This window comes from Mirounga leonina, unplaced genomic scaffold (genome assembly GCF_011800145.1).
Source record: "Mirounga leonina isolate KUSES-001 unplaced genomic scaffold, KU_Mleo_1.0 Mir_177, whole genome shotgun sequence".
Classification (NCBI taxonomy): Eukaryota; Metazoa; Chordata; class Mammalia; order Carnivora; family Phocidae; genus Mirounga; species Mirounga leonina.
Genome location: NW_023270459.1, coordinates 6,277,141 through 6,290,041, shown reverse-complemented (window position 1 = coordinate 6,290,041; position 12,901 = coordinate 6,277,141). Strand labels below are relative to the sequence as shown.

At 64.6% G+C, this 12,901-nt stretch overlaps 1 protein-coding gene across 1 annotated transcript; it reads left to right on the top strand.

Moving 5' to 3' along the window:
• The first annotated feature begins 76 nt into the window (after nucleotides 1-76).
• On the top strand, nucleotides 77-11,741 carry LRP3 (LDL receptor related protein 3). Its single transcript, XM_035023503.1, has 7 exons — nucleotides 77-265; nucleotides 2,190-2,237; nucleotides 7,447-7,585; nucleotides 8,831-9,045; nucleotides 9,407-10,523; nucleotides 10,729-10,861; nucleotides 11,097-11,741. Exons 1-7 carry the CDS (start codon nucleotides 193-195, stop codon nucleotides 11,673-11,675), a joined length of 2,304 nt encoding a protein of 767 aa, XP_034879394.1. The 5' UTR covers nucleotides 77-192; the 3' UTR covers nucleotides 11,676-11,741.
• The last annotated feature ends 1,160 nt before the right edge of the window (nucleotides 11,742-12,901 follow it).

Here is a 12,901-nt window from a genome sequence, read left to right as displayed (position 1 = left end):
GACGCCGCGGCCGATGTGGCCCCGCGCGCGCTGCGGGCCTGCACCGCCGCCTCACAAAGACGCCGCCGGAGCCACCGCCCGCACCCGGCCGGCAGCCGCCGCGGGAGCCCGAGCCGGAGCCCGAGCCGGAGCCGGAGCCGCTGCCGCAGCCTGGGGGACAGGAGGCGGCGCCCGCGGGCGGCCGGCCCCGGCATGGAGAAGCGGGCGGCCGCGGGGTCGGAGGGGGCGCCGGGCGCCCGGGCGCAGCTCGCCGTCGTCTGCCTGGGTGAGCGGGCCGCGCAGGCCGGGCGGGGCCGGGCCCCCATCTCGCCGCTCCGCGCCGCGCCCCGGGCGACCCTGGCCCGGCCCGCTCCCCCGGGCTCCAGCCGGAGCTTTCCGGAGCGGGCCCGGACGGCCCCCAGCGCCCGCCCCGGCCCCCCTCCCGCCTGCTGCGCTCTCGGGCCTGGGAGGCGACTCTGGCAGCCGAGCCCCGGCTCCCGCCCGGCTCGCAACAGCGCGTGGAGCCCGGGGCAGCGGGGCGCGGGGCGGCCGCGTGGTGCGGGCGGGCAGGCGGTGGCTTTCCGCCGGGCCTGGCGGGGTTGGGGCCTCCGGAGCTGCGGACAAAGGCGAGGCGGGCGGGTCTGCGGCCGGCTGTGCCCTGAAGAAGGAAGTGTTTCCTGCCGGGACCTGGGGTGGGGGCGGGTGCCAGCGGGAGCCGCGGTCGGGATGCCGGGCGGGAGGCAGCGGCGAGAGTGACTCCTGTCTTGCCTTTGTGTCTAAGACCCAGCGGGCAGGCCTGTTCAGCCCAGCGTGGTGTGTTTGGGGAGGGCCCTGGGACCTGTCCGGGCCTGGCACCTGGGTGGGAGGGACTCCCGCCCTATCCAGGAGTTTTTCTGTCCACCGCTCCACGGCCCTGTGTTGGGTGGGGGAGAGGGGAAGAAAGGAGTTAAATCCTCAATCCACATGGCTCCTTTATTTACCATGATGAAGGAGGGAGGCCATGATCCGAGCTTGGGGTCATTAGGGGACACCCTACCGTCACATTAGTGAAGATGCTGTAAGCCCCATAAGTTTGCTTGAAGCTACGGAAATGACACAGTGAAAAAGAAACCTGTCCATTTTAAGCTTTGCCCTCTTCTTGGAGGCCAGAATCAGGGAGCTCTGAGTCTTGTGGAAGGCCCCTTGGTTCAGGTGTGGTAAAGTCTAGTAAGGGCTGGGATCCCCCGCAGAAGTGCCCACTGCCCAGTCTGTTAGTGGTCATGTGCTCTGGACTCTGAGCTGTTGGGCGCTGGGCTTCCCAGGTGAGCAGGGCAGGAGGACAGGCCCTTCGGCTTACCCAAGGCCCTCTCTGCCCAGATGTGGCCCAGGCTCTGGCTAGCAGAGCCTGGGGTTTTCAGAGGGGGCATCTGCCCCTGCATCCTCACCAGGTGGGGGCTGACCTGGCAGAGATGCTCCCTGCCTCCCTTGGCATCTTTGATGTTGGGGAAAGGAGGCACCCTGAACCCTGGGAAGTTGAGTTTGCCCATATCCTCCTCCTGGTCCTGTAAACCCCTGAAGAAAAGCAGTAAATGAAAGCAAAGGACAAACCCCATGGAGGTAGATACTTGAGGGGATGGGTGGCAGGAGAGTTCTTTGCCCCTCTTCTCAAGGTCAGCATGGCATAGTGAGGTGGACCTTGAATCCTGCTAACTGTGCATCCCTATAAAATGGGGTAATCGGAACTGCTTCCTCCCTCCCTGGCTTGCCGGTAGCCCAGGTGGCTGGCAAAGCCCCTCAGAGGGATTCCTCCAAGTGGTCGGGGCCCCTTGAAGGCAGAGCCCTTATCCAGGCTGAACCAGGGTGGCCCCCACACGAGCTTCCGAGCTGGAGAGGGGAGACAGAAACACATCCCTTCCCATGTGAGTTAGAATCCACAGGCATGGGGAGCAACAGAAGTGGTCTGTTGCAACCAGGCTTGTGCGCTGGCTCTCTTTGGGAGAAGCTGGGGGGTCCTGAGACCCTCGAGGGGTCTCCCCTCTGCTCATCCCAGCAGGACCAGGTGGGAGTGGAAGTCTCTGGCAGCACGCTGGGCCTGGCCCTGTGAGATGAAAGAAGCGGCCCGGAGTTTGGCTGTGTTGTCCTGCGCCCATCTAGGGCTGCTGTTGGCCCAGGGCAGGTGTTGGCCCCAAGAGCCACTGCCTCCCGCTGACTCCTCCTTGTGTCTCCCACAGTAAACATCGTTCTCACCGGGCGGCTCAGCAGTGCAGTTCCTGCTTTAGGTGAGTGAGATGCTTCTCCTTCCTCCCTTCTTCCCTGCCCTTCTGGTCCTAGTGACCTTTGAGGACAGGCCTTCAGGGCCCGTCCACCTCTGTGGTCAGCTGGCCTCATCCAACTTTAGCCCTTGTGAATTTTTCCTGCATCACCAAGGAGTCGTTTGTCCTTGGGCAAGCTTACACCTCCCTGAGTCTCAGTTTCCTCTTCTGTAAAATGGGCGCAGTAACAGGACCTACCTCAAAGCCTGGTTATTAGGGTCAAATGAGCAAATGAGACAAGGTGCTCAGCGTGGCCATGACACATGGTGGCTTTTAATGCCACTAGCAGACTGTCATGAGTCCAGCATAATTGACAGGTTGTGCTTCCTGTAGGCTGTGGGGTTCCCCGAGGCCACGAGGCACGGTGAGATGCCTGCCTGTTTTAAAGTTATACCTGGGGTTCAGCTTATGAAGGTATGACCGAGTGATGACACAGAGAGGCCAATGCCATTGACAGGAGAATTTGTTAGTCATGTGTCTTGAGATGAAGGGACAGGCCACACCCCACAGGGCCACAGGGGGAATGCCAGGTTTGGTTAGGCAGATTCAGGAGTGGGAGGAAGGCCCAGGCTCGGCCTTTGTTGGAGTTTCCATGGGAAAGGCTAGGCAGGGCTGGGGAAACAGCTCAGGCTTGGCTAGTTTCAAGAATTCTGGCTGGCTTGAGGCTACAGGGGTGGTCTCTAGTTGCCTGGTACCTGGCCCTGGGATGATCTAGGGCAGGGGAAACACTGGCTTGGTATGCGAATTAGAAAAGAAGGTGGCTCAGCCTGGGTTCAGCTGGTCTGTCTAAGCAAGACCAGTCCCAGGCAAGCTGGTGCGACGGAGAGAGATTCCCACGTTGGCTGATGTTTTGGCCCTGAGATTAGTGGTGGCCTATGGGATCTAAGAAACACGGTTAAACTCCACCCCTTTCCCCTGCCTGTCACAGTGGGTCCAACCATCCACAGGCCATCTTTGTGTTCGGGCCCCATGCCAGGCACCTCGAAGGCTGTCAGGAGCGGGAGGGGCGACTGAGGCCATCAAGGGCATTTGCTCTTTGCTGAGGGGACTGCCACGGGGAAGCCCCAGGCCTCATGGCCCTTGGGGCCACCGGGAGACATCTGAGAAGGGCCTTAGGGAGCTGGGGACAATGTGCGGTCTCTGGAGTGGGGGGCCTGTGACACTCGCTGTGCTGCCTTGTGGGTTGGAGGCACCTGGGGTTTCTAATTCTGCTCAGGACCTTGTAGCCGAAAGCCACTGAGGCTGGCTCAGGGAGAGGGATCTCTGCGGGCCACGGTCACTGGGATGGGGAGACCCAGGGCCCACCGAAGCTGCTTTCGCAGGCCCATCTCTCAGATGCGGCTCCTCGGGCTCCCTCCTGATTTCCCCTGCAGGTGGACTCCTGTTCCCTGCAGTCTGGCCTCCTCTGCTGATGCAGCTGGCCCGGGGCCCTGACTTACTCACCTGTGGTGTCCTGGCCCACGCAGCGAACTGCCCAGTCTCCCCATCCCAATTTCCCGGGGGACACTGACTGTCCCCGCTGGGGTCAGGGGTCTGTGGCCATGGTAGAGAGTGGGAGGGAGGGGACCCGGGGAGGGGGGTCAGGTCTTACAGATGTGAGACCCAGGTGAGCCCTCCTGCTGGTGTGGGGGGTGGCCATGTGGCCTCAGCATGTTGGCCACATGCTTGTGCCCTGGGTTTAGAAAGTGATGTTCCAGGGACAAGGTTCGCTCATAGAGTCAGGGAGAGAAAGAGCCATGCAGGTCTGCACGTTTGGTAGGTCTTAGCCGGCATCTGCATTGTTCTTTGGGGGCCACCATTCACATCATGGTGCCTATGCGTGGCGTCCCCGAGGCTTGAGCTGCGTGCTCGACCCGTGTGGCCACAGGCAGTGGCCGGGGGCCCTAGCTCTCCTGGAGTCTAGCTCTATCCCTCTAGCATTGCTCAGAGGAGCGGACACCAGCTTCAGGCTGCCTGAGGTGACGGCTCAGACCGGGGCCTGGCTGGACTGCCTGGGGAGACCTCACAGGTGTCTGCCTCCCAGCCCCCGGTCCTGCCCCAGGTTGGCACGCACAGACTGGGTCCGCTGACCCACCTCCCGCACCCCGGACTCGGGGCTCGGCCATGTGGCTGCTGGGGACGCCAGCGCTGTGAGCCTGGACAGAGTCTCCAGGCTGCTTTCCACTCACCAGGTAGTCTCCCCCGCACGCTGGGTTCGGGGGCCCCCAGCTCCCTGTCGTGTAGTGACAGCACGCAGGTTGTCTAGAGTATTGATTGCCTCTGGAAACCGGATCTGCAAACTGTGCTCCATCAGGCCTTGCTCATGCTTCCTCAGGACTATGTCGTGACTCTTTAGACCAGGAAAGAAGGGAGTTTGCTGGTGCTCGGTCATCCCTTGCCCCCTTAAGCAGGCCACCTTGGCCCAAGGGCTAAGTAGTCTTCCGCCGGCGTGAACAGAGGTCACCTGCAGTTAAAGCCCCCAAACACCCCCAAACGCTATCCTGCAAACACAATCCTCCCATCACCCTCCACTGCCCACTCATCATCACACACCCCGTCAGATCCTCACCTCCACGGGGCGCCTCCCATGCCCCCCATCACGTGAATGTCTTCCTAGAGATTGCCACTTTCCTCGAATTTCCCAGCCACCCTCCGAGACAAGCAGCACCCACGGACTCCATTTTACTGATGGGCAAGTTGAGGCCTAGGGCGGAACGGCGTGCCTGGCAGTGTGAGCCCTGGGAGTGGACTCGTGAGGCCTTTCCCCAGCCTGTGCCTTGATCCTGGGGTGGGAGCGAGGCTGCCATCACAGAGACACCTGGGGCTGGTTGTCCGAGCTGGTGATCGCCTCCAGGCTCAAGGCCAAGCGAGTGTCCAGTCAGGAGGCCCTGACCCGAGCTCCCAGCGCCCCCGCACGGACTCTGCCCTCTCTCCTGCTCCACGTGCACTCTGTGTGGGCCAGGCTGACGGCTGCAGAAAACGTGATCTCTTGCTGCCCCCTATGTGGGAATTTCTGGGGCAGTCCTGGGGGCTGCTCAGTGGGGAGGCTCTTTGGGGGGACATGTTGTCAGGGGCTTTGCTGAGAGGTAGAGCTGGGCTGGCAGCTGCTAGTCCCTTGCTCCTGACTCGGCTGCTGGTCCGAGAGACCTGGAAAGTAGGGCCAGACCTAGGTCTAGAAGCATATTCTGGCTGGGGCAGGTGATGCCGGTAGGATTCACGGGTGAGGAACCTGGCCTTTCTGAGTGTTTTGTCCCTGAGGAAGGCTGGCCTCCTGGGCAGGGTAGGTGTGACCAGGCCCTGCTTTGCCCCCGGCCCTGTTCTAGGGGGTGAGGGGACAGGGCAACAAAGGGTGCTTCCTGCCCTGGCTGACGGAGTCTCCTGACTTCGGGTTTACTGTGTGGATTTGACGTAGAGGGGGAAGATGCACCCCAGCCGTGCCAGGTTCTCCCTGCCTGTGAACCTCTTGCCCAGCACCGTCCAGGAGGAGAAGCCTCTTCTGGCTTTCATAACCTCACACCTCCCAGGTCCCCGGAGCAGCACCCAGGGTCTCTGTGAGGCTCACAAAGCCAGTGGCCTCATCTATCAGAGGGAAGGGGCCCTGGTCCTTCCCCTCCTGCGTGCTCTTATTGATCCTGTTTGATGGGTCAGAAATCTGCGGGTCGGGGAGGCTGGCCCTCCAGGCCACCGGGGAGTGCCAAGCAAGCCTGGTGCCTTGCTGACCAGGAGCTACCGGGGCTCTGATGGCAACCCGCGGGTGGCCAGCCTTGTTTCAGGGTCAAGTGTGGGTGTTTCTCTTTAGTCCTTTGATGCTTTCGTGAGCTGTTGGCAGGGGTTTCCACTTCCCTGTTAGTCACAGTATTGGATCACCTGGACCTCCCTGGTCACGGTCCTGAGAGCATGGGAGGCAGCTGGAGTCTTGTTGAAGGCCAGCAGAGAGGCCCTGGCTTGCAGGGCAACAGTGGAAGGGGCCAGGCAGTACGAGAGTGGGGAGGTGGTGTCACTGGCCTCAGTTTCTCCATCTGTGTAATGGACCCTGCCTTTGCCACAGGCTTTTGTGAGGATCAGACGAGGTGGTGTGGTGAAGGGCTGCAGGGGCTGGAAGGGGTAGGTGTGGTCAAGTGCAGAGGCCTTGCCTGGTCCCGGGAAGGCCAGGACACACCAGTGCAGGCTCTGGAGTCTCCAGGCTGGGCCGGCTCAGCTGGAAGCAGAGGCACGAGTAATGAAGTGGGTAAAGCAAGGCCCGCAGGGCTGGGCTTTATGGCATTCCTCGATCGCACTGGCTGGGATGATAGCCTGCACTGGTCCCTGAGGCAGCAGATGGTCAACATTTCATAAATGCTTTGGTTCAAGGCCGGCAGTGAGAGGCTGATCCCACCAGGGGACTAAGGCTGACCCTGACTCTGTCACTTACTGCTCTGTGGCCATGGGCAGGTCCCTTGCCCTCTCTGAGCCTGTTTCCTTGTCTGGTTATGACATCTACCTCCGGTGGCTTCCCACTGATGCTCAGGATGAAACCCCAGTGCCACACAAGGTGTGATCAGACCCAGCCTGTGTTCCGGCCCCATCTGGACATTGGCCTCCCTGCAGGCCTGTTTTATGATCTTCACTGCCCTCCCCCCCAAGAGATGAGCATGTCTGCTCTCCCTGAGCCTCCACGGAGTGGGGCTTTTGACTGTCTTCCTCAGCATGCCTAGTCCTTGTGCCTGCCACTTAGTAGGTACCCAGTAACTCTGTGCTGGGTGAGCAAAGCCCCTCCCCTCCCGGGGCCAAGGCCTGTATTTGTCCCAGGGAGGGCAGGCAGGGAACCGCAGTGGATTGCCCATGCAGGCCCAACAGGCCTAGGGGTGCAGAATTCTCCCCTGAGCTGAGGCCAAGAGGCTGCACCTTGGAGGTGCCAAGGGGGCTGTTGGTGGGCTCATTACCAGCCCTGCGGGGAATGGGGGATAGGACCTACGCTTCGGTGCACAGGGTATGGCTGGGGGCCAAGGCTGCCCTGAGACCTTGTGGGTCCTTGCCCCCCCATAACCATGAAGTCTTGCGTTTGGCCTTGCCCTGGCCATGACCACCCTTGTCTGGCCTTGATCCCACCCTGGGAAAGGCCCATGCTCAAGCCACGGCGGGGGGGGGCTCGAGTGCACCCCCACCTCCCTTCCCACCCAGAGGGCAGCCGGCCCTTCTCAGCCTCTTGTCCCGACAGCCGCCTGCAGCGGGAGGCTGGAGCAGCACATGGAGCGGCGCGGCGTCATCTACAGCCCGGCCTGGCCCCTCAACTACCCGCCGGGCACCAACTGCAGCTGGTACATCCAGGGTGACCGCGGGGACATGATCACCATCAGGTAAGGGGACCCAGGGCGTCAGAAGGGAACTCCGTGGGCCTGCACATGCTGAGTAAGTGTGTGTGTGTGTGAGAGCGTGGGCGCGTGTGTAATGGTGCCTGTGTGTGAGTGCACGTATGAGCAGGTGCGGAGGGCAGGTGTGTGTGTGAGCACATGCATGCACATGAACACGTGTATGAGCAGGTGCAGAGGGCAGGGGTGTGAGAGTCTGCGTGTGCATGAGCACATGCATGGACAGGTGCAGAGGGCAGGGGTGTGTGTAAGTATGGGTGCATGTGAGTGGTGTGCACATGTGTGAGCATGTGAGTGTGCCCAGCTCCCTGGGTGTCTGTGGGCCCCTGTAGCAGGCCACCTCTCCTGCTGGACCTCTGCCATGTGAGCCTCTCTCATGGACCACGGGGGCCGTGGATGCCCTCAGCCCGGCCAGGGAGAGGAGCCGGGGGCACTGGGCTTTGAGGTGGCGGAAGTGTTTTCTCTGCCCTGCAGGGGGCTTGAGGCCAGGCTGGCGTGGAGCCCAGAGCAGGGGTTCCCCAGGGGCCTCGGGGCCAGTCTGGGCAGGAGATGGAGCTAGGCAGGAGCCCAGGCGCTCCAGCTGCAGGGACGTGCCGAGGTGCGAGATGTGGAACCGAGTCTGGAACCCTGGCCTGGGGTGGCCGTGGGGGATCGGGTCGGGGTGCCAAAGCCCAGAAGGCCCAGGTACTCCCTGGCTCCCTGGCTCCAAAGCAGAGGGGCATCCTGGTGTCTGTGCCTGCTTGCCGCACAGCCTGGGCTGGGGGGCTAGCACCGGGGTTTCTCTCCAGGTGACAAGCTGTCACCCAGCCGTGGCTAGGCCAGCCCTGTGTGCATCTACTCCCTCATTGGAGAGGCCTGTGTGTGCTGGGTCTATCCCAGCAGACCCAGCGAGGGAGGGATCTGGACCCTTCAAGGGAGCATGTCGGGGGAAGGAATTGCGCCTGATGGGGCTTCTGACGCCCCCTCCACTTTGGCTTCGGGGTGGGCACTGTGTGTGCCAACGGAGGGCAGAAAAGGACGAGGTGAGGCCTTCACAGAGCTGCAATGGGGCTGCACACAGCTTCATGGAGCTGCCCTCAGGCCCCTGGGTGGCAGCAGGGGTCCCATCCAGAGGCCCGGAGTGGAGGAGTGCAGAGGCCTGTGGGGCTGGCCAGCCTTGCCCTGAGCTCAGGTCTGCGGGCTCCCTGCCTGCCCGCCCACCCCTGCGGTCCTCGTTCCCCTCGGCCCCCGCAGCTTCCGCAACTTTGACGTGGAGGAGTCCCACCAGTGCTCCCTGGACTGGCTCATGCTGGGCCCAGCGGCCCCGCCCCGCCAGGAGGCCTTCCGGCTCTGCGGCTCCGCCATCCCACCTGCCTTCATCTCGGCCCGGGACCACGTCTGGATCTTCTTCCACTCCGACGCCTCCAGCTCCGGCCAGGCCCAGGGCTTCCGTCTGTCGTACATCCGAGGTGGTGCTGGCAGCAGGGTGGGGCAGGGCACCAGGGGCGCACGGGCTCCCGGGGCCCCGGCAGCACCCTCTCCTGGCCCACAACCTGCTGGGTCTCCCCCAGCAGCCCCGTCCGTCGGGGGGACTGGGCCTCAGGGTGCCTTGAAGCCCCTCGAGCTCACTGAGCCCACTTCACACCCTTGGCTCAAGTCAGGGACGAGCCCACCCGGACATTTGAGGCGTCTCCACCCCTCGGGTTGGGAGGCTGGGCTGGGACAGGGGAGCCACCCTGCCTGCTGCTGGCCCCGGTCACCTGCCGGAGGGAGGCTCTGGGCTCCCCTGACCGTGTGTCCCCCCCCCGCCCCCCGCTCTCCACCCCACAGGGAAGCTGGGCCAGGTGTCCTGCCAGGCCGACGAGTTCCGCTGTGACAATGGCAAGTGCCTGCCGGGCCCATGGCAGTGCAACACGGTGGACGAGTGCGGCGACGGCTCGGACGAGGGCAACTGCTCGGCGCCCGCCTCCGAGCCTCCGGGCAGCCTGTGCCCCGGGGGCACCTTCCCCTGCAGCGGGGCGCGCTCCACGCGCTGCCTGCCGGCCGAGCGGCGCTGCGACGGCACGCAGGACTGCGGGGACGGCTCGGACGAGGCCGGCTGCCCCGACCTGGCGTGCGGCCGGCGGCTGGGCAGCTTCTACGGCTCCTTCGCCTCCCCGGACCTGTTCGGCGCGGCGCGCGGGCCCTCGGACCTGCACTGCACGTGGCTGGTGGACACGCAGGACCCGCGGCGCGTGCTGCTGCAGCTGGAGCTGCGGCTGGGCTACGACGACTACGTGCAGGTGTACGAGGGCCTGGGCGAGCGCGGCGACCGCCTGCTGCAGACGCTGTCCTACCGCAGCAACCACCGGCCCGTGAGCCTCGAGGCCGCCCAGGGCCGCCTCACCGTGGCCTACCACGCCCGCGCCCGCAGCGCCGGCCACGGCTTCAACGCCACCTACCAGGTCAAGGGCTACTGCCTCCCGTGGGAACAGCCGTGCGGGAGCGGCGGCGAGGGCGCCGCGGGCGCCGCGGGCGAGCAGGGCTGCTTCTCCGAGCCCCAGCGCTGCGACGGCTGGTGGCACTGCGCCAGTGGCCGCGACGAGCAGGGCTGCCCCGCCTGCCCGCCGGACCAGTACCCCTGCGAGGGCGGCAGCGGCCTGTGCTACACGCCCGCCGACCGCTGCAACAACCAGAAGAGCTGCCCGGACGGCGCTGACGAGAAGAACTGCTTCTCCTGCCAGCCCGGCACCTTCCACTGCGGCACCAACCTGTGCATTTTCGAGACGTGGCGCTGTGACGGCCAGGAGGACTGCCAGGACGGCAGTGACGAGCACGGCTGCCTGGCGGCCGTGCCCCGCAAGGTCATCACGGCGGCACTCATCGGCAGCCTGGTGTGCGGCCTGCTGCTCGTCATCGCGCTGGGCTGCGCCTTCAAGCTCTACTCGCTGCGCACGCAGGAGTACAGGTGGGGGGCCGCGGGGGGCGGGGCGGGGGGCGGGGGGCTCGGGCTGTCCACGTGTGGACCTCTCCCCGGCATCCCGGGAGCTCGGGCTGGAGGGCCGGGGAGGGGGGTGGCACCCGTGGGAGGCGGGCAGGGTGCGGACCCCGGCCAGCCCCGCCATGCTGCCCTCCTGCACCCCCCCGACCCCACCCCCCGCCGCTGCCTTCAGGGCCTTCGAGACCCAGATGACACGCCTGGAGGCTGAGTTTGTGCGGCGGGAGGCACCCCCATCCTACGGGCAGCTCATCGCCCAGGGCCTCATTCCGCCCGTGGAGGACTTCCCCGTCTACAGTGCATCCCAGGTGCGTGCCGGGGGTGGGTGGGGTGGGTAAGACCCCGGGGACCCAGGCTCCCACTTGGACCTCAGAGGACGGCCAGATGGGGAGACCAAGGGGCCAGGTCAGACAGTGCATGGCCCTTGCAAGGGTCGAGGGAGGCGGGGGGCGGTGGTGAGGCCACGGCCAGGTTGGGGGGAACAAGTTGGTCTCTTGGGGTCGCGCTGACCTCTGCCCCCTCCGCCACCACCCCGCCCTCCAGGCCTCGGTGCTACAGAACCTTCGCACAGCCATGCGCCGACAGATGCGCCGGCACGCCTCCCGCCGAGGGCCTTCCCGCCGCCGCCTCGGCCGCCTCTGGAACCGGCTCTTTCACCGGCCGCGGGCGCCGCGGGGACAGATCCCACTGCTGACGGCCGCACGCACCTCACAGACGGTGCTAGGTGACGGGCTCCTCCAGCCTGCATCAGGGACTACCCCGGAGCCCCCTGCACCCCTCACGGACACAGGCAGCCCCGCGGCAGCTGGGGATGGGCCCCCCCCAGGCCATGCGCCAGAAGTGGGACCCGCTGTGCTGCCCCCCTCTGGCCTGCGGGACCTGGAGGGCAGGCTGGTGGACAAGGACAGAAAAGCCGGCAGGGACCCTCGGGTGGACAGCCCGGCCCCTGTGGACATGCCTCGGGAGCCCTGCTCGGCCCAGGACCCTCACCCCCCGGCTCCCACTGCCAGCAGCACCCTAGGCCCCCATCCAGGAGAGCCACTGGGTGTCTGCAGGAGTCCCCCACCGCCCTGCTCCCCAACGTTGGAGGCCAGTGACGATGAGGCCCTGCTGGTCTGCTGACCCGCCGGACATGCTGGTGACCGCCACAGCCCCGCTTTGTAACCAGGGAATACACAGTCATTTCTACCCTGCCTCCGCGTCCTTCTTTCTTAGAGAGAGGCTGCCCGGAAGCCCGGCTGCCAGCTTGCTGCCTCGGCACCCCTAGCCCTGGTGGGCATGGCGGGCGGGGGCTGTGGGGGCTGGAGCAAGGAGGCAGGTGGAGTCAGGAGCCCCGCGGCAGGCACCCTGGGGTCTCACTCTCCCTCCCCCTCCTCCGTTCTGGGAATCCATCTCCAGGGAGCAGGAGGACTAGGGCAGGGCTCTCTGGAGAGTTGTCTGTGGCTTCTCACTTCATTTGCCCTCTGGGGCACCAGAGCTGTGCCGGACTGAACAGAACCACGGGTGTGACGGACCTAGTCCATGGAGGGCCCTCTGTCAATGCTCAGCCCTCCTCCAGTCCTCCCACCCAGCCCAGAGGAGGGGCAAGGAGGCTTCTGCCCTCATCCTCATGCCTGTGGTGTCAGCGTGGGCCTGGCCAGGCAGGCTCCCTTTGCCCTTTGCCCTGTGGCTGAGGGGTTAATCTCCTGGGCATGAGGGCAGGGCTGGGAATGAGGGCACAGGTCTCTTGCAGGCCCTGAGGCCCCCCGGGAGATGCTGCTGGATGCTGTCTCGGGGGACAGTGGCCGAGCACCAACTGACAGTGGCCAAATCCGTCCCATCCTGTCTCAGGCTCTTAGTTTCCCCCTGTAAACCAGGGTGAGGCCACGGGCTCCCAAGTCCGGATACTCACTCCATGGAGATTTGTGGGAAAAAAAAAAGGCAGTTCCCGCAGAAACGCCTGGGCCCTCCTGGGTGGCTGAGCCTTGGGCTGGCATTGTGGGTCCCGGGGAGGTGTCTCCCGATCCCAGTGTCCCTTTGGGGCAAGGCTGGCTCTGGACCCCACGAGGGAGAGACGGAGCGCCCAGCTCAAGAGGCAGAGCCCCCAGACGCCAAAGGCCTCCTCCAGAGCCTGCGGGGGCACCTTCCGCAGCCAGCACCACGCGAGCCCTGCCGAGTGATGCCCACCAGGGACTCACCTGAGACAAGCACACCACCCACCAGCCCTGTTTTATTCATAGACCTTTCCAGGAAAAGCCAGTGCTGACGGGGAGCCCACATCTGCAGGGCTCGCTCGGCCGAGGCCTCCAAGAGTCAGATCTCTTTTTTCTCCAGGACAAAACAAAACAAAACAAAAACCCCCCAAAACT